The 24558-nt window shown below is 42.0% G+C and overlaps 1 protein-coding gene across 5 annotated transcripts in view; it reads left to right on the top strand.

The window, feature by feature from the left end:
• Window positions 1-24558, top strand: part of vti1a (vesicle transport through interaction with t-SNAREs 1A) — a 137492-nt gene that overhangs the window by 77317 nt on the left and 35617 nt on the right. For 2 of the 5 annotated variants that reach the window (XM_062475110.1, XM_062475109.1), the window contains 2 exons: window positions 7129-7199; window positions 10479-10540. In XM_062475110.1, the coding sequence (XP_062331094.1) occupies window positions 7129-7199; window positions 10479-10540 (133 nt within the window). Of the gene's footprint in view, window positions 1-7128; window positions 7200-10478; window positions 10553-10965; window positions 13503-24558 lie in introns of those variants that run through there. The other 3 variants (XM_062475113.1, XM_062475112.1, XM_062475111.1) reach the window with 2 other exon arrangements.

The following is a 24558-nucleotide window of genomic DNA, read 5'->3' as shown; positions in this document are numbered from 1 at the left end:
ATCGAACATAGAACCCAGATGACTGCCCCAGCATAGAAGTAGAGGGAAAGGAGAAAGCGTGCGTAGCGGGGGGAGTGAGTAGTGAGACATAACGTGTATGGCCCGAGTGTGCAGAGTTTGGTCTTGCCTGACTGAAGTGGCGCTAAGCTTCATGTGTAAGATATCTTTCATTGTTCACCTAAGCTTTGTCAAAACCAGATTTCCATCTGTCTCAAAGATGTTGAGACAGATTGTTCTATTTTACTTGTAATGCGGCCCAGGTACAGTAAGTATGACACAAACTTCATCCATTTATGAATAATATATGTAGGTTCTTTAGCTTATTTGGATTAATTTTAATTCAACACTTCATACATTTTGTTTGTTTCGACCACAAGCTAAATCAACGCAAGTGAAATGATTTCACTGGCAGTCAAAATTGAATTAATCAGTCAAGTCTGTTTGAGACGTACAATTGACCAGCGGGCATACTGTAGACGCACAGCCTGACCAGCCGTCTGTGGAAATTCATTGTTTTTAATTGAAGACCCTGAAAAGTGTCGTTCTCCTCCTGTACCTTTTACGTGTGAGGCAATCACAGCAAGTGCCTTAAGTCCATTAGTTTTCATTTGGATGGTTCAGTAATGCTGGTTGATTAAGTCCAAGCAATTTTCTGACTGAAACCTACTCCCCCGATTTGCATCCACAATCTCTCTCCTCCCTCTTCCACCACCAGTTTTGTGGTTTGGGTTAATTATCATCCATCTTGTTTGGCAATGCAACGTTATGAATTGACGGTTAGGCAGTTTTTTGTTGTGTTGTTTGCGTGTAAAAAAAAGTGTTGCATCCTTTAAATAAAGTTTTAAAACTTTTACAGGTAAGCAAAAAATACTATGTCAGATTTATTTAACACCAGCTATATGTGTCCTTTTTAGCAATTGCAGGTATTAAGTAGGAGACCAGTCAAAATTAAGTGTCTGGGTATGTTCTTCTAATTCTGCGATCTATAATGTCAATGTATGAGTCATTTTGTAATGTAAAACAACCACACTTCTTCCGAACCTCATTTATTCTCATTCACGACAAATGATAGGGACCTCGCCGCTAAGTCAATACGAGGAACCAGAGTGTTTTAACTTGAGGAGAAGATGAAGGGTGGAGGCCGAGGAGGGGGAGTTCAATTGGAAAAAACGAAAAAGCCTTTATTTTTCCCCACCCTCCGTTCTGCCTTAAACAAATGGTTCTATTACCAGATGGTCTCTAAGAGGCCCGGTCATTTATACCCATTAAACCTGCGTCTTATCACCCATAAGACCCCCTTACATCTCTCCATCCGCCAATTGTCAGTAATCAGCCATTTAAAACCGCGGCGGAAATTTCCTTTGCGCCTTGCTACGGTCTGACGGACAGGCACACGAGGACTGGGAGGAGGGGATATATTGCACAGAATGATGAATAGGCCAAGTTGAGTGGCTGACTAATAGAGATCTGTCTTAATCAGAAGTGATTTGTCAGAACAGGAGCTCTGCTGGGTCAGGGCACAGGCGATGAATAAAACAGAGCCCAGTGGAGTGAAGAAAGGCCCCAGAAATCTGCCCTGACTGCCCACTGCCGCTCCTCATACACATGCAAGAGAAGGGCCCTGAACTGGGCTTGTCACTGCCCTGCCTGTGCAAAAGATTTCCTTAGCCTGTTTCCACTGTGAGTCTCTGTATGTACTTGCAGGAAAGTGTCACCCGAGAGCTACTGTAGGCAGGTCAGTTTAAAGGTCGCTTCCCATTCTATCCTTACACATGCAAGAAGAGGCCTTCAGCTGGGCTGAGTGCACTGCCTGTTCAGAATATGAATATACTGTATGTGTGTGATTCCAATAGGAATCTCTATTGGTGGAATCTAGTAATGATGAAGTAAAGTAAAAATGGTTGGTTTTAATGATTAGTGTCACAGGAAGATATATTCATTCCAACTTTAAATAGTCAAAATGCAGGTGTATTTAAAATCAATTTCCGCTAACGCTGTTTGGGCAGCTCATTGATGGTCTATAAATGCTCAATAAATATTTAACAGTTGACACGTTAAATTAATGATCAACTTAACCAAAACATTTTTGATTGTTAAATCAATATGCAGGGGAATATTTAAATAAGTGTTAGATTTTGCTTAAACAAACAAAAAATAAACATAAGCCGGCAATGATATTTGATGTTAAATGTATTACTCGTGTGTGTGTGCACGTATTGTGTCTGCGTAGAAGTGTGAGTGGTAACCTTCAAAAAGTTGTTTCAACCACCTAATGAAAAGGAACTGTGCTGAGCTTCAGAGTGCACCGATGTCAGGGCTTGTACCCTTTTGGCTCAGGGGAAAGGGAAAACAGAGAGGAAGAGAAGCGTCAGACATCTCACTGAGGAAATGCTCTGAAACAGTTACTGTAAAATGTATGATGTGCCCAATTATACCTATGTGTCCACAGAGGGAGGTCTGAGGGCAGCTGGGGTGGGGGAGGGAAGGGAAGTAGCTCCTGAATGGTGGCTTTGACTTGTTGTTCGGCACTGTAGAATGGTAGAGCCTGGGCCCCAGTGTTGAAAGCAACTAGATGTTAACCCTTTGGTCACTACCCTCCACTGAAGTTATGTCGCTTCCCACTGAATTGATGTGTAAAAGACTACTGGCAGGAATTTGAAAAAGTAGAATAAGTGATTACTTAAGTAGGATACCTGTGTCTCATCTCTGTCAACGGTATGAGGCACTGTGCAGCACAGTACAGTATGTGGAGACTAACCAAACACCATTAACCCACTCAGGGTTTAAAATTGCGACCATTTTGGGCATATGCTCCCAAAACTGTTCCTGTGCGACCTCAAAATATATTTTTGAGCAGTTGTACGAGTGCAAATAATCGTTATGGTGCAACCTGTTTTAATTTCTTACAAAACGCTAGATAATTAGCCTGCTACACAGTACGTGCCTTCTGTGAGCTGATATAGTGATTGTTCCAACGTCCTATCCAACGTTCCATAATCAATTAAACGTCATCTTTACGTTCTAAACCTTAATGCTGATTTTTGAGTGGTTAATATTAGCCATCAGTCATTCCTTTTCACTGCGCTCTGTTGTCACTTGACAAGGAGGTAACTAGCACAAAAAATATATATATTTCTATATATATATAAGTCTCAAGCATTAGTCGTGATACTCACGCATTTCAACCCTTTCTCACATTCTCGCGCAACACCTTGTGTTTCTCACGCTGAGAAGGGATAACGTCCCGCTAAAATGCTCCTAACTTTTCAAACCTTTTCTATCATCCTGTTTTCTTACTGTGTTCATAAAAAAAAAAAATTATCTTGCGGTTAATTCTAACCTACGAGGGGTGAAAAGATAAGTGAAATCAAGTCTCTGCCATGATAGTGTGATTATAATGTAATGGAGTAATAGCCTTGTTAAATGGACCTTTGGGGATGTGGATCTTCAGCGAGTGAGACGGAGCAAGGCCTTAGAGCCGGGGTCATTTAAATTCTTAATAGCTGCTTAAACGGGATTGGAATATATTAAATACTAATGAGCAACAAGTACAAACCATCGGCATGAACAGGAAAATTGTTTCTTCCCCATGCTTTGGCCATCCTTGGTTTAAAGGAAGTAACTTTAAAAAAGCTACTTACAGTAGAAGGAGCAAACGTATTTACTTCTTGTTTGGTTAAAGTCTCATCATTTCTAAGAATTTTTTGAGTGACAATAAATATGATTTAGCGGTACAGTAATGGAAATTTAAAATATGAATATGAAAATTCCAAGGCACTCTGAAAACAATTAAAATGCCTGTCATGTTAAACCTTACACAAACTCTGACCCGTTTCGGCATCAACTTCATCAGGGAATCAAACAGATCTCATGGATCTCATCCTAGTGGTTTTCCACCAATAGGAATCTCTATTGGTGGAATCTAGTAATGATGAAGTACAGTAATAATGGTTAGTTATAATGATTAATGATTAGTGGCACAGGAAGATAAATTAATTCCAACTTTAAATAGTCAAAATGCAAGTGTATTTGAAATCAACTTCTGCTAACGCTGTTTGGGTAGCCCATCTTATCATTGATGGTCTATAAATGCTCAATAAATATTTAACATTTGACATGTTAAATTAATGATCACCTTAACCCCAAAAAATTGATTGTTAAATCAATATGCAGGGGACCATTTAAATAAAAGTGTTAGATTTAGCTTAAACAAACAAAAATGAAACAGAAGCCGGCAATGATCTTTGATGTTAGATTTATTACTCGACTGTGAGAGGTAACTGTAAGCGATGGCATCTGTACGTTTTCTTTAGCACACAAACTTTCAAGAAGCACAACGTCAGATCAGCTGTTGCAGTGAATATGTCATATCAATGTCAAAATAACATACAAATTTTGAGGTAAATCCTTATTTTCCCCTTGCTTTCTAGATGGAATGCCAAGGGAGGAGACTGTTATTAGAGAGAACCCATCTTTCATCCTCCTCCACAGTCTCTTTGTTTATTTTTATAGAAAGCCATACTGAACATTTCTAAACTACTCTCCATGCAACAAGAATCCCCTTTGCACGTAAGAGATGGGGAAAACATATTGACATAACATGGAAATTGACTGAAGTGGTAATGCATGGCAGGACAAACGACTCTAACAAAAGTGCAAGTGAGAAAAAGAGAGGAATACTGAATATAACGAAAGTGGAGGAAGAGAAGGAGAAGGTCATCCCTATCTCCCCTTTACCTCCCTGGGGAGGGTGGAGGAGGTGGGCAGTGTGTACACAGCTAATGGTGCAATGAGAAGGAGAATGAACAGGGGTGGGGTATGGGAATGGGGAAGGAAGTGGAGATGGGCCAGGGAGTAGTGTGTTGGTTGGGGTGGGGGGTCTTAATGGGGACATCCATTTGCGGTCACATAGCTACGGGTAATGTTAATCTCTGAGCTGCTGCGGCCTGTACCCACTGAATCCAGAGGCTGTAATGTGTTTGTCAGGCCGAGGAACACTTTATCATTCCTGCGATGGATTTTACATGACAGCACACCATACAGGGCCTTCGCAAGGACGATAATACCCAGTGTTTCCCCTTTTCCCCTACCATTATATAAGGGGGGCACCCCGCCCCCCCCCCCCCCCCCCCCTGGAAGGTCAAGTTCATAAAAAAAAAAAAAAATAGCGCCCGATCACAAAATAAGTCATTTAGGTTACCTTTCTTATAAAACATGTCTATAGATTGCTCTTTTATTAAACAAACTAAATGGCCTTATGTTATTTATCTTATTTACATGACGGCATGTAATGTCTGTCTCTACATGGTCGCCGTCGCACCCCCCCCCCCCCCCCCCCCCCAAAGCTGTAAACCTAGGGGAAACACTGATACCAAACGTTGCCTTTAAAAGGACAGTGCTTTCTGCACTACTGTTGCTAGTGTCATAGTAAACGTATTCAAATAGCTTTGATGTGAAGCTTTAACTGTGTTGACATATTGGATAATACTCAAATTCTTATGTAAAAGACTCAACTACGCCCCATTCTTAGCTACTGAAAGGTGACTGTCCACCAATACTGGTTTTCACTTCATGGTTTTGTGTGTTAATGTGTTTCTGTATCACCAGTGTGGACTTAATGACCCTGCGTTCTCGAAGTCCTTACACTAAGGGTCGGACTGGGGTACCTATTCTTCCCCAATTTGGCATCATACATATCCTCTCACAGCCTATACTTCTTCAGTAAGCATGCTCTCTGGTTTCCTTTTATGGCACAAGCCGTAGTGACTTTGCTTATACAGTTTTTGTCATCTAATTTGTAAAAGAAAAAAAAAAGGAGCGCATCTCGGACAGAGATGGATAGGTGCGCTCTGTCGTCTTTTAACGGAAGGTTTCCGCTACACCTCCGTTCCTGTTTATCCCTTGTTCTTTTTTGATGGGGACCGGAAAGGGGCATGTATTATTATGGTTATTAATACCTGCTCTCAGTCTTTTAATCTGGCCTATTTGTCACATGTGACTGTCTCACTACACTCTTTAATCTGGGTATTCTTCACTCTGTCTCATCCCTGATTAGATATTAATGAAGGCAGGAAGAGACATATTTGGAGTGTGCATGAGCGATGGAACAACTGAAGGGAAGAGGAAGAGGGAGGGGAGCGTCACTCATTCAATGGAGCTCTCTCCTTCTGTCTCACTCTCTCTCTTTCTCTCTCTCTCTCTCTGTCTATGTCTCTCTGTCTCTTGTTTAGCTGCCAGATGTAGCCCATTTTTTAGGCGTTCCCCCCAAACAGGCGCACAGCACGTGGGCCCTTTGGTGTTCCGCACCTGTGTAGTGTAATACAGTCAGCAGTGCGTTGTTTACTCCCGTTTGTTTGGTGCTTTTGAAAGCATGTCTTTGATCCGCGCCAAGATTCGTCTTTTTTTATCATTTTTTTCCTTTCCTCCCCTCACCTTATTTTTAACACTAATGTAGTATCATCTTACGTTAATGGCAGTGGTGGGATATTTGTTTATTTGGTAAGTGTTTTTTGTTTGTTTTCTCTCCCCCCCCTCTAACCCAAGGGACTGGGGGAATGACAGTGACCACTGACAAGCTTGTCACTTGTCTTGTTGAAGATGTTTTGAACATGTGCGTTAATGTGATGTGTTAATGTGTCAACAACTGATGAACAGCATTTATAAAAAAAGTCTTATGAATATTGCCTCAGCTCAATACAGCCTTCAATCTATGCTGCTATATTGTAGTGGTGCATGGGGCAAGGAAAAGCATCTGTCGCCTTGTTAGTTGGCGAGTCCTACAACGTCTTGTACAATTACGCAAGGGCATCTTGATTAAGCACTACTCAAACCATGTATTTAGATCAGTTTGGGTTTATAGAAACCCTGAAAAGGTTAATTGTTAATGAATTGGCACAAAGGTATAAACAGAAAAGAAAATACTTAAGAAATGAACTTCTGAATGACAATAAACAGAAAAACGCATAGATAAAAAATGAAACTAGTTAGGTGAATTTTGCATACCAAAATAATCACTTGACTAATATCCCATTATAGCAATTTCCCAAAAGTGATTGAAAGATCACTTTTGGGAAGATGCAAACTTATATTCTTATTCTTGTTCACAAACTTTTTTCGTTTCTGTTACAGAACAAGTGGGCCAAGAGATCCTGGCTAACTTAAATACTGACCGTGAAAAGATTCAGAGAGCCAGAGAGAGGGTAAGACCCATACACACGCCAACACATCCACACCGGACATGAACCCTCATGATCTAACAAGTGTTTACATGGCAGTTCCAAAGGGACAGGCAGATTAATGGCTGGCACATAACAAACCCTTTGTAGCCAAGTAGGGACATTCAGCATGAAAGCTTTATCTGTCCCAGGCAGTGATGTGATGGCTGATGTCAGATTGGTCAAGTAGGATACACATGCATACTTTAGTACACACAGTTTACATGATCACACATGCTCAGAGACACACACATATCAGCACATATCAGTACTCTCTGATTGAATACATATTTAAGGTAAATCAGTTTATATTTGAACACTACATGGACAGACAGAAACAAACACACAGCAATCCCTTTTTACTCTCTTTATCTCCAAGGCTGTATCTTAACGCTGTCCTCAAAATCACTCTTTACCTTCCACCCCACACCTTTCTCCATCACCTCCCTTGCCTACTTTGTGTCCTCTTCACCAACCTTGCTTGCCTGCCAACATGTCAGCCAGACAGTCAGACAGGCAGGAAGAGAGAGAGTGCTGGAGATAGGGCCAGCACAGTCAGGGGGCCCCGGTTCGTATGGCCTCCTCGACGGAGGATGCTTAAAGATCACAACATGGCAGTGCGCCTCACAGCCGATTTCAAAGAAAATCAAACAGCTCCTTTCAAAAAGGTCTGCCGTCTGCGGAGAATAGTCATCCCTCGCTCCTCTTCCCATGAGCCAGCAAAGACCCCCCCCTCTCCCACACAACCTCTCCCTTCCAAGACAGTTTGTGGGGCAAAAAGAAGAAAGAGGTCAAGGAGGAGGATAACAAGATGTGAAGACACAGGATGGAAGGATCGTTGAATGCCTTTTCATATTTTGTATTTATTTATTAAAACTGAGAAACGAGGAATATGAGGGCAAATGTTAAGAGACATCATTGGGTATGTGGGATGGCACAGTATTAAACTGTGGTCCAGTGGCACTATCAGAACTAAAACATTTTTAAACCACATATCCACGCATTCATTTGTCATTTTCTCAAAATGTTAGACAGAGGCAATGACTGAATGAGGGAGGGAGGTAGTGATAGAGAGAAAGAAAGTACTGTATGAAAATAAATATCTCTGAATGTAGGATTTTGGTCCGGGGAAGATCCAGGCTAGAGAGAGACGTCAGGCAGCTGTGGGGCTAGTGTCAGAGCTTGTGCCCAATCCACATCCAAACCACATCTGTCCCTGAATCTGGCATCCAGCATCTCCCCAACACAGTCTGCTAGACTGAGAGAGAGACAGAGAGAAAGAGAGAGAGCTGGAAAAAGAGGGAGGTGGGAGAGAGGGGAAAGAGACATTGGTATAGATTGGAACATGGATTGATGGTTAGAAACAGAGAGAGAGAGGGGGAAATGGAGTGAGATACGCAGGGGAAAGGGGGAGAGAAAGAGGAAGGGAAAATATGGGATATGTTAAACTAAATCACACTCTGGCCATCTTTCTAAACAATGCAGTTTATTAAAATAGAGAGATGGGGGAGGAAGGAACATAAATAAAGATGCATGGAAAAAGAAAGAAAAGGATTGGAGAGAGAGACAGACAGACTGGGAAAAGGCCCCTCATCAGAAATATGACTACAGCTAGAATTTAGTGGCTGTTCTTTTACTGCACTGTCATTATTTTCAGTGTGTGAGTGTGTGTGTGCATACACATACATACACACACTCACATTCATGCACCTATTCTACACAAGTATATAGAAGTATCTTCGTGAGAGTAAAAACAATACTCATGCATCTAAAAAGTAAAAGACAGGAAGTACTGTAGCCGAGTCATTTCAACCTTCAAGTCTGACAAGCAACAGGCAACACCAATGGATTTAGAGGAATATTGAAAACAATTATTTCAATGCCTGCCCTCATAATGGCTGGACTACCGCCAGTGTTCTCATTTTATACATTCAATCTTTTAGGGGCAGACGTAAAATAGATACAGTGGTGTGAAAAAGTTTTTGCCCCCTTCCAGATTGCTGATTTTTTTGCATGTTTGCTGAGCAAAAAGAACATTAAGGCTCGTCTCATTTTTGCCAGAAAACATCTTGATGATCCCCAAGACTTTTGGGTAAAGACTGCCGAGTCAAAATTGAACTTTTTGGAAAGTGTGTGTGTCCCATTACATCTGGCGTAAAAGAAACAAAGCATTTCAGAAAAAGAACATCATACCTACAGTAAAATATGGTGGTGGTAGTGTGATGGTCTGGGGCTGTTTTGCTGCTTCAGGACCTGGAAGACTTGCTGTGATAAATGGAACCATGAATTCTGCTGTCTACCAAATCCATTCTACTTCAATCCTGAAGTAGAATGTCTGGCCATCTGTTTGTGACCTCAAGCTGAAGCGAACTTGGGTTCTGCAGCAGGACAATGATCCAAAACACACCAGCAAGTCCACCTCTGAATGGCTGAAGAAAAACAAAATGAAGACTTTGGAGTGGCCTAGTCAAAGTCCGACCTGAATCCTATTGAGATGCTGTGGCATGACCTTAAAAAGGCAGTTCATGCTCGAAAACCCTCCAATGTGGCTGAATTACAACAATTCTGCAAAGATGAGTGGGCCAAAATTCCTCTGCAGCGCTGTACAAGACTGATTGCAAGTTATCGCAAACGCCTGATTGCAATTGTTGCTGTTAAGGGTGGCCCAACCAGTTATTAGGTTGTAAGGGGCAATCACTTTTTCACACATGGCGATGTAGGTTTGGATTTTGTTTGTCCCTTAATAATAAAAACCTTCATTTAATAACTGAAGTTTGTGTTTACTTGTGTTATCTTTGCCTTATATTAAAATGTGTTTGATGATCTGAAACATTTAAGTGTGACAAACATGCAAAAACCCACACCCATACACCACTGTATGTGTATGTATGATGATGTGTGATGGGGGGTCAGATGGCTGAGCGGTTAGGGAGTCGGGCTATTAATCAGAAGGTTGTTGGTTCGATTCCCCACCGTGCCAAATGACGTTGTGTCCTTGGGCAAGGCACTTCATCCTACTTGCCTCGGGGAGAATGTCCCTGTACTTACTGTAAGTCGCTCTGGATAAGAGTGTCTGCTAAATGACTAAATGTAAATGTCATGCTTTAAAACAAAGTTACTTCGTAATCTGGATTTTCAGTGGTGAGAGTTATGTGTTCGTTTCTGTGCCATATTATTGATTTTCTCAGCCTCGTGTTCTCTCATGTATCGCATCCTTGTAAGCTGTAGTCACCTTGGCTTTTCTTTCTGTGTCTCCTCCATCAGCTGAGGGAGACAGATGCCAACCTAGGCAAGAGTTCCCGTATCCTGACAGGCATGCTGAGAAGGTAAGAGGCCAGGTAGGGATCCTGCTTCTACTGCACCTCTAAAGATGTTTCTTCACCTGTGATCAGTCCGTCCTACCACCTCCTAATGCTAGACTGGTGCTGTGGTTGCATGTAGGCCCTCATTGTCCATACATTACATCTTTCATCGTGAAATCGATGTTGTTTTACCTGTGATACTGGCTCATTGTTCACATTCTCCCTCAATTGCCCGGCTGTGGTTAGGGCCCTGCTAGAGACTGGGTGATCATCTGTACTCAACCTTTATCATTTAGATTCTAGTTGGTTAAATTTGCGTCATTGTCTGAATTTAGCGTCATTCATTGTCATTTGTGAGAAGGGTTGCTATTTGAACTGGCAGGAACAGCACTGTCTGTGTTGTTTGATATGCTTTTCTCCTTCCTCCTCTGCTGTATTTATTTTTACAGAAATGAACCTACCACCCGCTCAACCTGACCAACTTTGCTTTCTTTGCTTCGTTCTTTGTCATCTTTGCACATGCACTTGCACATAGACAATATGCATATTCACTCAAAGCATAGGAACAACTTCCCCTACTTTCTTACCCTAATACACACACACTTCATTCCTTTCAAAAGCAGACAAACATCCCCCTCCCTCCCTCTCTACCCTGCTTTCTTCTTAAACACACAATTGCAAAACACACCCACACACAGACTAATGTCTTGTCACATCTCCATTTTATAAAATGCCTCTGTGGCTCTGCCCCTGAACCGTGACGGCACGGTTTTGTTTCACTCTTTCCTTTTCTTTTTTTTTCCTCTATTGCCTCATGTGGTTTTTGATTAAGAGTAATATGTAAATGACACTGGCCTAATGTAAAATCCCAGGGTCAGGAAGGAAGTGCCAATTGAAATAGATGCTTCAGTGCCCATAGACAATTTGGGGCAGGCGTGCAGGGCCCCTCACGCTGCTATGGAGGAGGCCCAGGGCAGCCTGTGACGCCGACTGTAACCAATATTTCTGCATATGTCTCCATTTTGTCAAGTCTGATTAGAGAGGGTGGTGGGACCGGGGGGGAACGGGGGGCTCAGCTCGCCCGGTGTCACCCAGGAGCTGTCCAGACATCATTCATCATCCCTCATCCTGTCTCCACTCCTCCCACCCCCCTCTCCTCCATGGGCTCCAAAGTAAATAACACACACTTATTTCAATATTATCATATTAATGTTAAAGTTCAGCTGTCACCTAATGGGAAGACTTAATCAAATGTAGCATTTTAAGAGCTCTGCGCCTGTCAAGCCCACGTCCCCCCCATCTCTCCTCTCTACCCTCTTTCTTGTACATCGTCTCCACTGGTTAGCAGGCTCAAATCAGGATTTATGAGGGCTTTCCGAAGCGGCTTGACTCGTAGTTTCTTCTCAACCACCTCTCTGCCTGATAAAGCACCCTTGTTCCTCATTTTATAGAAATACCCACCCAAAACATACCCTTTTCTTGTTAAAGGAGTTTTTCTTTGAAGATGCATGTTGGTTTTTCATTTTACTAGTCATGTCTAACCAGGGAAAAGGAAAGAGACACTTTTTTTTCTTATTATATCTCAGATTAGGCCTACTTTCAGACAATTCTTCAGCATATTATTTGCTTCCATAGGTTTCACAGATTTATTGCGCATTTGTATTAGATGTCATAGCAATTGTTGTTATTTTATGGGGTTGTCTCCTTTGGCTTTACACTTGTCACTGTTTTGTGTCTTTAGCATTTTAAAGTGTCCCAGTATTGTAACATGTTATAGTATCATCATGTGCAAATTAAACTTAAAGTTTAACCTCTTGTACTGGATACAGCAACTTTGGCAGCTTTTTTAAAACAAATTTTATCCATGGATTTTCTTAATGTTTCTCTGTACTAAAAGTTCAATATAGAGTATATTAGTCCCAAATAAGATGGCTGGCTGTTGTATGAATTGGAACTGTGTATAATTCCTTGGAGTATTTTGTATCTTTGTCACGTAAAAAAGATACAGGTATAGTTGAAAACTAGCTACTTGCACACTAGGTAAACAACATGTGTCCGCCAGTATGGTTAGGGTGATATGGTGATACTACCAAGTAAATAAAAAATACAAAGCGTGAAATACTTCAAGTACTGGAAACATTTCAGATACTTGGAACTCCCATCTAATATCTGTCATGGGTCATATCTATTCTGGATATCACTCCAGCTGAGTATCAAGTACACTTTATTACTCCACCTTCTTTGGTTCAAGGAAACTAATTAACGGAAAGTCTTTGGAAACCAAGCGCGTTCTAAAAATCCTCTAGACCAATATCTTGAGTGGTCGTTGGATACGTAGGGCAGTGTCGACCACAGAGTTTAGTGTGAATGGGAGTGGCTTAAATAGACACCCACATAGACAGTGAGTTGAAAGTTGAATTACCTGTGTCCCACACACCACCCCTCTGTATGACACGCCCCGCACAATGCCACTACTTCTCAATTACTCAGCGAATGTCGTCTGATGCGCTTCAGCTCAGAGTAAATTATTCATACAAATCATCTGAAGTCCTGAGGGTTTTAATTATATTGTCATGGTCATGGTGATCTCATTAACTTTTAATGGGAACGCCTGTTAAAGGAAATCATAATGTTATTAAAAAGTAATAATATCAATGATACTTATCTGGAGTGAAGCAGTTTGACATTTTATGATGCACAATTAAAATGCTTGCTTTTTCACCGTGATTTCAGGTGATTCTTTTGTAACAAAAACCTTCAAGGGAATAAAGAATAGTTGTACAAGAGGTATGCAGCAACTATGACACCTCAGTGAAGGATCTCGTCAGCAAAAATCAATCATTTATACTCTGACTCCTGGTTAAAACCTATCCTTTTTAAAAGTGGACAAATATGCCTTGCATATCATGTAAGTGAAAGTGCTTGATTTATTGTACAGCAAGTCTCTCCAGTGTAATTAAAAGCTAGACCTTGGAGGGGGGGGAAATAAAAGGATCTCTTTTCGACACATCAGATGTGGCGGCTCTTTGTTCCTTAGTCAGGGCGAAAGCAGTGTGTGTGTCTGCCTGTGTGTAGTATTTTGTGCGGCTGTGAAAGGGGGGGGGCTGTTTTACACAGTCCTACATTGAAGAGGTAGTGTGGGGTGTCCAAGCCATGTCCAATTGAGGAGCTCCAGGAATCCTGCGATGTCCTTCGTCACGTCTGTGGCCACAGCGTTACTCTATGACCCTTTTGACACAAAATGACCCCCACAACTTTTCTTGCACCAGTGAAATGGAACCAGCGTTGGCAGAGCAAGCTTTCCTGCTGCTGCTACACCCCATTCATGTCAAGCTTCTGCAGGCTCCCGGTCAGGAGAGCTTGGGATGCTGCTCCAGACCCAGTTATGACCACTGGGGGTTCTGAAGGAGGTAGGGTTCTTGGAAGAAGGAGGGGGTGGGGGCGGTCTGCTCTCGCTGGCGGCTGATCCTGCATGCAGGTGGTCGAGTCAGTCGCCAGGCAGATCAAAAAGTCAAACCCCCGGGTGGACCTCCCTTTGAAATGGGAATGGGGCCGAGATATCAGACAGAAAGCGTAAGCAAGCCCGGCCGCAAAAGGACTCCATATTGATGATGGGGGGGCTGGCAGCAGCGGGGCTGGCTGAGGTGGCAGGACTGGGCACCTCCAGGAGGACCTCCAGAGGAGGGAACCGCATTGACTCTCAACACTGATTAAGAGATCCGACCCAGGCTCAGGACGGAAGGTTTGCTAGCCGCCACTGTTAGTTAACTTCCCTTTGCTTTCACAGAAATAACCTTAATAGGGCTAGCATAGCTTGACCAGTTGTGCTAACAGCCTGGGTATTGCACTAGGACCTCAGGAGGTCACAGACTAATACTGACAATGTTTGTCTTACACCAAAGCTACTGCTTCTGTTTTGAGATTTGTGTTTTGTGGACAAGTTCATTTCATAAGGTGTATCATTGTAGATATAACCTTACATAACCCTCACTGTGGCAATTTGTCCCTATTGTCTTGTTTGTAACATTCTCTCAATTAAAGCCAAGGCAGTTGGCCTGGCCTATTTCCCTTTTGATTTAGTGGAAAACGGGTTGCTATAGGGCTGTTTAAAGGAAAAAAATGTGTGGCTGTGTTCACTTGTTTGCCAATCCCAATAAACCGACATTTGCAAACAATGTCAGACGGGAGTAGATCAAAGTCTGAAGCCTTAGAAAAAGCGTCTAGAATACGGTGGCTCTGATGTCCTCAAGATCTCCTAATTTAGCCCCTTTTCTAGTATTGGCTGAGTCTCTCTCTCTCACACACACACACAGTTTGAAATATTAACTATATGATATGTAGGTCATATAATTAATGGAATTCAGAAGACACCAGTGGGCTGTGGTGGGATGCAAATGGATGCGAGTCTTAGGGGCCCTCTTGAAGTCTTGTTGTGAAGTTGAACAAAAAGATTTGATATTATTTTTAATTGAAGCTGAAAGACAGAACAAATTATAGTTCTTCTCTCTTTTTTTCACCCAGTCAGTCTTTTTTTGTTGTATTTATCTGGTACGCCTTTTTCTCAAACAGCGGAGGAAAAGCTTTATTAGGATGCTGGTACCAGGGGAGGGAGAGGTTTGGGTGGAGCTTTCAATGGGTGCTTTCTCCCACTTGTGCACTCCCACACACATTTATACAGACACACATTACACATGGACATACACACTCCTACACTTTCTCTTTTTTTTCTCTCTCACACACCATTTTGGGTTGTGTGATGGCCCGTCTATATATTGAGTTTTTACTCACCTGTGTCACCTGTATCCCAGAATGATATCTGGAAAGAAGAGTTAGGGCCTTTTGAAGTAGTCATAGAATTTCCTACATCAAATCAGCATATTGTAGAACTTCTAACATATAGTTTGACACTAATAGGTTGTTCGACACCAAATGATGGGATGTCAGAAAATATCCAAACAAGTGCTTCCATGTCAAAGTTGAATCATGCAAGTGCTTGCCACCCAGCTATACTGCAACACTGTTCATCAAACAGTGACACATTTATAGGACTCAGAAATGTTGAGTAGTGGCCAGGGTACAGAGTGAAATTTTCACGCAACTTGTTTGACCGCTACCAGAAGCACTTAAAAAATAACCCCCCCCCCCCAAAAAAAAAAGTCTTGTGCAATGTTTATTTCACAAATTTTGCTAACTAGATTGATGATTTTTCCTTTTGTTGAATGCTATTGTTTTTTCTCGCTAGATGTTATCAAGTGGACAGTGTCATCGAAGCTACATTTGCTTCTTTGTATGTTATTTTGTATAATTTTCTCACTGGATAAAATATATTTGAATATATTTACTAACTTTTGCATTTGGTGGCTGTAAACTAGTTCCACAACTGTTGTGGCTGAATTTTATACCGGTTTCAAGTGGGTTGCAGAAGGCTTTACACGATACAATTCAACTGCAACTTAGTTTCGACTAAGGCTGCTTGAAAAGTTTCCCTGTGTAAAGCCACCCTATGCGTTTAACGGTGTTTTGCAATAAAAAAAGAATAACAATAAGTGCTAGCCACGGCTTCATGTTCCCTGTCCCATGAGTTGGTTCCCTATCTGTTATCGATGTTAAGGCTGAAAATTATATTGTACAAATGTTCTACATTTGTACTTCATTTGTCTCTCAATTGATTCAGCCTGGCATGATATCCCCCTCTTTATTTGCTAGTGCATCCCCCTCTGGGTCAGCCCTATCTGCACACTCTGTGAACTCTCCACGTTCAGTTCTGTGGCTTTCTCTGGCAAATGTTCAACTAAAACATGAATTGTGTCTGGGTGCTCTCTCTCTCTTTCTTTCCCTCTCGCCAGTTCCTAATGGAGGCATCTAGTTTTTGTGTTTGTGTTTGTGCGTGCGTGCCTTCATGCGTGTCTGTGCATGTACATCAATGCACTGTACTATAGGGGATGCATTGGTACTATAGGGATGGAATTGTTAAAGCTTAGTGCCAAGAGCCTAGTGGACAGTTACGTGTGACAGAGCTGGCATCTGTGGATTGTGGAGCAGATTGAGAACCAAGTAGAGTAGAGATGGGTTTCGTGGCTGGCTTAAACAAATAGGTTGATCTAAGAGATCTAGAAATGTCTGACCATTGACAACTACTGGTGTGACTAATGGTGTGTTACCAAACCCAGATATAAATCAATGTTATTTCAGCCATAATAACATATGGATGCTTGACAGTTTGTTGAAACCCATTTTTCCCGCTGTATAAATGTATACAAATGCTTAAATTAGTCCTGTTTAGAATAGTTTTGGGTAAATTGTCTTCTCTAATATTGTACTTTAATCATCAAGAATTTTAGTTTACTTTTTTCTGTAAGACAGATCTTCCGCCACATGTTATTGTATTTTCAGGCTGTGTGAGGAAATTGCAGGATTGTTTGTACATGTGTGTGTATTTGTGCATGTGTCTGTGTGTGTGAATGTGTGGCTTTGGCTACTGCTGGGACAATGACAGGGTGCGCCTTAGCCTCATTAGCAATTGCTCCAGAGCCAAACAAGCACAAGTAACACCCCTTTCCCCCTCTCTCTCTGCCTGTTACTCTCTCTGTCTTTCTCTCTCTCTCTCTCTTTCTTTCTCTCTCTCTCTCTCTCTCTCTCTCTCTCTCTCTCTCTCTCTCTCTCTCTCTCTCTCTCTCTCTCTCTCTCTCATCCACTCACTCAATGTGTGTGTCTCTCACTGACTCACTCATTCACTCTGTCTCTTACTCACTGTCTCTGCCCTCAAACTCTCCCTCCCCTATGCAATTTTACTCATACTTTTTTTTCCTCCACCTCACCCATTATAGATTGCTGATGGGACGCTTTTAAAGAAAGAAGACACAAACAAGTCTGGTTGTAGAGAAGAGAGAGGTTGACAAGGGCAAATCCATGCAGTTTTTTCATACAAGGGATACATTCATCTATTGAGGAATAAAACTGACATTTCCTCAACTGAATTTTTTGGACCAAACCTAAGACATGCAAAGATGGTGTTACGGAATGACTGTTCATTATCGACCCACCTAATTGTGTGTATATAGAGTCATGAGTACATGTTGCGTGACCCAGTGTCTAATCAAATATGCCACTTACAGCTCAGTAAGAAATCCTCTACCTCAACTTTTATTTACCCTGTTACCCACCACACTATCCACACAGTTTTTTTTCAGGAGAGGCTTTGCTCTCTTACATTTCCGAAGCCCAGTGGGTCAACCTCGTATGACATTGGGGTGGTGGTGTGTTTGCCCCTTCTTGTTTCTTCTACTTCCACTACCACTTCCTGCTTGAGCCCCCCCCTCCCCCTTTCCGACAGGCCGTCGTTCCGACAAGTTGACTGGAGATCTGTGGCGCTCTCCCCCCTTGAAGTGGCTCCAGGTGTCACTCCAAGGGTACCCGCCCTGTTTGATCTGCCTGTCGGGCTGCCGCGCCCTCTGATTCCCAGTCAGAGGAGAAAAGACGTGCCCATCCAAAAAGTTCCCCCACTACTTTTGAGTGATGGAGTGAAGGAATGAGAGAGGGAGGATTGGTGGTGGCACCAGTATTTGCAGTGATCAGTGGCAGTTGAATCCAACCCTACTCTGCTCACTAAGTGTAGCCAACGTGAAAGGACCGAGTCTTCTCTCCGTGAGAGAACACGTTGAGGTGGACAAACCACCAACAAACCACAAAACAACAAGGCGATAAAGAAACATAAAACAGGGCAACAAACTGATGCCATGATCTCAGTCAGAGACGTCTTAGGAACAACAAAAAACCCACACTCTGAAACATCTTACATGCTGTCCAAAGGAAGTCCCTGCTCACCCCACAAAATGAAAGAGAAGCTTTGCCAACAGAGGGGCAGATAAAACTAAACAGAGTAATGTTCTGCGGATATCAGTATGCACACAGATGCCTCTCATTCCTTTTCTTGATTGTTTTGTTTCCTTCATCCCTCCTTACTTTCCTCCTACTATGTTTGCTGAAATTACAGGTGAGTTCACAGTCTGCGGTGGGTCTCTTTTTGTCTGGGAAAACAGAGGAAAACAGGATGGGAATTTTTTTTTACTTTTTTTTTTCTCCGAGCCGCCTTGCTGTTTGTAGAGCCCACTCTCCCTTTGTGTGCCCCGTGATAACTTATTCAGCACGGGCCATTCATCCAGGGGTTGAGCGCAGGCGTCCGTCAAGATGGAAATAATGAGTCGAAGACGGCACGGAGAAGCTCCCTCGCTCTGCCTGGGTCGCATCCAACCCCCAACCCCCACCACCACCACCACCATTATCAGCCGTTTTAAATAGATAATAGGGGGCCTTCTTCTGGACATTTTGAAGCAATTAGAACCGATCACACTGCCTCTACCCTGACTGTCTTCCCTCCCAGCATGCCCATTGTGCATACGTCTGGGCCACTCACAACAGCTGCCTGGAAGAATGCAGAATGCCACCGCAGTGGTGGATTTCGGCATGTGTGTGTGGAAGAAGATAAATTGACTGTCTCTTCCCATATTCCAGCGCCATGGAGACCCATGCCCACTTGTTGCTTGTGGGGCCGCATGCCACGTAAGGTCATGCCAGGCATAGATGCATGGCAGTGCCATGCCAAGTTGCAGTGGGGGTTCTGTAACATTGGCTGCCAGGATGGTAAGGGTCTGCCTTTCCTTCAGACGGGCAGTCTCATCTCAAAGTAAACAATGTAAATTCACTTGTAACTTTCAGATGCCACATATGCATACATTTCTTCATATTGTGTGCCACATGCAGTTCGATTCACTTCAATGGTAGAAGCATGGGAAATACGGCAGCAAGAATCCGATGGCACAGATATTTGAATCACCATTTACTTGTTTTCATGATGTTTTGTGCACTTGTTCAAATGGCGTGGATTTTAAGATAAAGTGAATAGATGAATGGCCCATCTTTGTACGTTGAAGTACATTGGAGTACACACTAAGGTTAATTACTTGCCTCCATTGAGGAGGATTTGTGTAGTTTTGTGCAGACAAAACTAAAAAAAAATATACACAGTAAAAAATCACTTTTGATGTTTGGTTTGCATCTGAAGCAGTGATAAAGCTTGGGCTTTGCTGCTGTTGTTGTCTCTCTGATCTCTCCTTGGTTGGGTATAGGAGCTTGAAATATTTACGAATGCTGAAATTTGATTTTTCTGTTCTTATACTCTTCTTTTTTATCCTGTCAATCACATTCCCCTTTTCTGTCTGTCTGTCTCTTTGTTTCGTGTTCTTTTAACCCACCCTAACAGACCCCCAGTTTGGAGTGTGTGGAGGGGGTGAGGGGATTTGTGCAGCAAACAATGTGAGCCCATCCGTTTTGGAAATGTTGATACTCATGTTTTAGATGGAATAAAAGATTCCCTTTATCACAACGGACCAAAAAAATTTTTTTTCTCTCTAAGAAACTGAAGAGGTTGTAACATCACTCCCATCAAGCTGAAGCTTTTGTGGGCTTAGTTGTCATGCCACTTCTCAATGGTTGTGGTCCTTTACCCCCTCTATTGCATAAAAGCTTCCAACCTTGAGAGGTCTCAAAGAATAAATACAAATACTTTTTTTATGGACTGATAGGAGGACCGACAGACTGACTACCCCATTGACACACTATGTCACTTGGATTTTAGGACAGGGCACTTCATCATAACCTCAGATAAAAAAGAAGTATAGTAATAATATCATAATAATTATCATAATATCCAAATACATAATCATTTATTTTTACATTTCAATATTTAATGTACTGTTTCAACGACAAATAAATAATTGTTGAAGTGAATTTATAGCTTTAGAGTCTCCCTCAGTTGTACAATATATTAGGACATCATAACAAAGTTACGGTCTAATGCTATGATTGTATTCAGGTCCTCATTTGTTTCATTTATAGTATATCAAATCACTCCAAACTATTCACCGGATAGAACACATACCACATAGGCTAAGGCCTTACTACAGCGGCCCAGATATGATTCCAGCCTGGGCCATTTACTGCATATCATCCCCCTTTCTCTCCCCTGCCTTTCCTGTCTCTCTACTTACTGTTATAACAAAAACGCTGAAATTACCCCCCCCCCCCCCCCCCCCCCAAAAAAAAAAAAAAAAAACGGATTTCCCATCACTTTAAACAGTGCTTGAACCAGACCGGTGTGTTAAACGCTTAAAACATCATACTTTTTTAATTCAAGATACCAGACTGTTGCTTAATCCTTCTGTTTGTTCATCTTTTAGGAAGGCCGTAGCCATGGAGTCAACATTGGGGGGGGCGAATTAATTTTTGTAATGATAATGTCGGACAGTGTGCGTGGTTGCTGTCGTAGCGTAGCACATTTATATTTTTATATCAATATATTGGGGGGGACATTTTGACCAGACTTGAATATTGGGGGGGACATCCCCCCCCAATATGTATTATGATACGCCCTTGTCTTTTAGTTTGAATCATACAGTATATTTTTTTGTGTGCACCTGACCATAAAGTTGTCAATTATCACATCATAATTTTCATCACATAATGAACTTAATTTGGAGATGAGAATTGTTGAAGTGTTCGTGACATTATTTGTTAACAGTTCTTAACATGTATTCTATCACATCAATGTATGGCAGCGTTTGTCTCATACAGTAGCAATGACTTTTTACGCGAACTTTGGCTGAATGAAATGGACTAAACTATGCACATCATGAGCCAATTTTGTTTTTGAATGTCATCAAAAACGTGATGGGGACAATACATGAATGATGTTATCCGTTATCATCCTAATCAAGCTCCATGTGTGCAGGAGAATACACTAAGCGGATGTGTCAGGGCAAGTGTTTGTGTGTGTGTGTTTACCTCCGGTGACTCGATTCATTCAGATTCCAAGATAAAGGCACGCAGCTGCCACTAGTCCTCCGTTTTTTTTTATTTAAACACATCACTCTCTTTCTCTCTTGCAATTCAATGATGCTCTATCTCTTTCACACTCAAAAGGCAGAACCTTTTATTTTCAGTCTTTGTCTTAAATGTTTTCTTTGCTCCCTCCCCCTTACTTTCGCTGCATCTCTCATTGCTCCAATTAATTTTTTGTCTTAATTTAAAAGCCGACTTGAGAGAGTGTTCAGTGTCACTCACCCAATTGTGTTGTGCAGTGGGGATGTTGCAGTGATGTTGTGTAGTGAGTCAAGTCTTGAATATTCTTAACATGGGGAATGGGTGAGGTATCTGTAACACACCTCTTTACAATGCTTTTTAAAATTATTATTATTATTGAGCTTTCACAAATTATATGGAATCATGAGGTCCTCTTCAATTATTAGAAGTTGTTTCCTCAAAGTAAAATGCTTAAATACAAACTATTTCCAATATCCATGTTGGAGAGTATGAAGTTATGTGGACTGCTTGCTTTTTATCTCCCTCTCCACCTGGGTGGCCTTGATTGGAGCAGGTGTGTCTTTCCACAGCCGACAGGAAGGCTATGAAATCATGGCTCCGGTGTCTAGTGAAAAAGGCCTGTCTCCAGATCATGACCTCGCCTGAACACTTAATTATTTTTCAGTTAGTCGAATGCTAAGATTTATAAACTGATATATTCTGATGAGGGTGAGTTGGTGAAGTGGCTCATATTATCGGTTTCCTATCTAGACTAGAGGTGTCTGTGAGGTAAGATGGGGCTGCTGATCTTTTGTTGCACAATAAATCTTCCAGAAAAAATAACATTTTATAGAAACAGCTACTCATGTGTTTGGCCTCACGTATTTTACGTGTTTCCATATGAGCCTTAGTTTGGTGGCCGTAACAAAGTGTTGATTTGGCTCAGATTCCGTTAATATTTTATATTGTGGTAGAAATTTACAGTAGGCCTGGTAGTGACACTCAGTTGGTTGACAAACCTAATTTGTTTTAAGCATCCAACTGAAGAGTATCTTATGAAGAAAAGCATGAGTGTACATTTTTATATTTACTCAACGTCTCTTAATGTAAGACTTGAGCCTAAAAATGCACAACTAATATGTTCATCTGTTATGCTTCAAACAAATCTCTTGTTTTAGCTTAAAGGCAGGATAGGCAAGTACTGCGAACCTACCCATTTTAGCTCAAGTTTCAAAGAATTCAAACCAAAATATCCCACCCCCTCCCTTAAAAGCCCGTCCCCCAAAACAGATGAACGTGCTGCCTGACTACTGCCCGGAGGTAGGTAGATAGACAGACAAGTAGCCCATCAAATTATTGCATTCAGTTCGAATGCCGTCCAATGCCAGTCCGACTTTAATGATTGGTCGTGTTTATTACAGTCCTGCAACGCCCACAGATATCAGATTGATTTAATTTTACTGTCAAACCTTTAGATTTATTGGTTGCTAACAGGATGGGACATTTATTTTTGCAAAGTGCTGCTCAACGACATTGCCTACCCTGCCTATAAGCCTTTTTTTCCCCTTTTTCTAGAAATTTGTAAAAAAGGAATTATAAACAGAATGCTTTGCAGTGCCAATGTTTGTTTGACTTGGTCAAACATTTTCTCATCCTTCAGTGCCCCCCTTCTTAAAGTAGAGCAACTAACCAGATGCTTCTTTTCCATTGTAATTTTTGTACCTCTTCAAATCACTTGAGGATGACTACCGAGAAACATATCTTTGCTTGAGAAGAAAGGTATACTGTAGATAGGGTTGGATATTGAATTACGTGAATAACATTGCTCACACGCTCATTCTTTCTATCGGGATCATTGTCGCAGGCAAACTGGTTACACAGGTTTTTTTGTTTGCTTCCCCTTTTCTCCCCTGGCTATTACGTTCCAGCAATACCAGATACCAGAGGGCAGTGTCAAACATTTTGTATGATAATTTTTCTTAACTGACCCTTTTAGCATTGTTGAAAAGAAAGCCCTTTTCATGTTTGATCCAACTAAAGTATTTTCCCTCAAATATATCTGAAGAACAATAAGCAGCAGAATTGTCCTGAGGATTTGCCCGTTTGCATAGAACATAACGTAGCGGATCATAGTCCATTTTTAGCAAGAGATCAGAGGAAGTTGCTTGGATGTTGTATAATTTGCTACGGTGTAATTCATCTCTAAGAAAACCTTTGGACAACCACTGGTTCAAGTCCCTAACCTTTCTCACATGCACTTCACATTCGTCCGCAAGGTTTTTCCTCAATATTCTTCTCCTCATTTCTAATTCATCTGTTCACTGATCACTTTGTTAACCTCTGAGGTCCATAGGTGATAAAGTCAAATAATGTTCCGTTACATTATGAATGGAAAGACTCATCGCTCAGGAGATTTTACATGTGAGAAGTGCAGTGCAGGGCAGAGCGAGGCCAGAGATGGAGGAAACAAGCCACGCTCAGTCTGTAATGACAGGTTCCATGCTGCCTGTGGCTTGCGGCCCACTGAGCTGTTTGTTTGGAGAGTGGTGCTCGGCAGTGAAGTGCTAGCCCAGCTGGCAATGCCCTCTCTGCCCTCTTGGCCGACGTCTGGGCTTGTTTGGCCCCATCAGCCAGCCAGGGAGCGGGGTGGTGGCAGGGGAGGAGCAGTTGGCAGGGCACCCCTGTGCTGGACTAGGCCCCATGCCAGCTTGAGAGAAGACTCCCTTTTCTTACCATCGACCCCAGCGTCTCCGTGGCGACAAGGGGGTTGGTTTGCACCTCTACTGTCAACATCACCCCGTCGCTACCTGTCCGAACTGGAATGACCCTCCTCGCACGGCTGCGCTATCCTCACTGTAAATTACACCTTTTTTACCACTTCTGCTCACCACACACACACACACCATGTTTTCAAGGCTGCTACCACTTTATTGGCTTAAAATTAGCTTGACTGAAGACAGCTGTATGTCAAGTTTCTGTACAGGATGTTTGTTTTTGAATTACACTTATAGTCGGAAGGGTACAATTTATTCGTTTTTCCTGTATTTCTCAGTAACTCGCAAATGTGATCATAGCAGAATATCTAAAATGACATCTCCCCCCCCCCCCCCCCCTACCGCCTTCAGTTTCTTCTCACAGTGTCTGTCCCTCACCTTGTGTCTGCCAAAGCTCTCACTAGTATGTAA

Source organism: Osmerus eperlanus, chromosome 12, assembly GCF_963692335.1.
Source record: "Osmerus eperlanus chromosome 12, fOsmEpe2.1, whole genome shotgun sequence".
In the NCBI taxonomy this organism is placed as follows: Eukaryota; Metazoa; Chordata; class Actinopteri; order Osmeriformes; family Osmeridae; genus Osmerus; species Osmerus eperlanus.
Note: the sequence above shows the minus strand (reverse complement) of the source record. Positions and strands in the feature narration are given on the sequence as shown.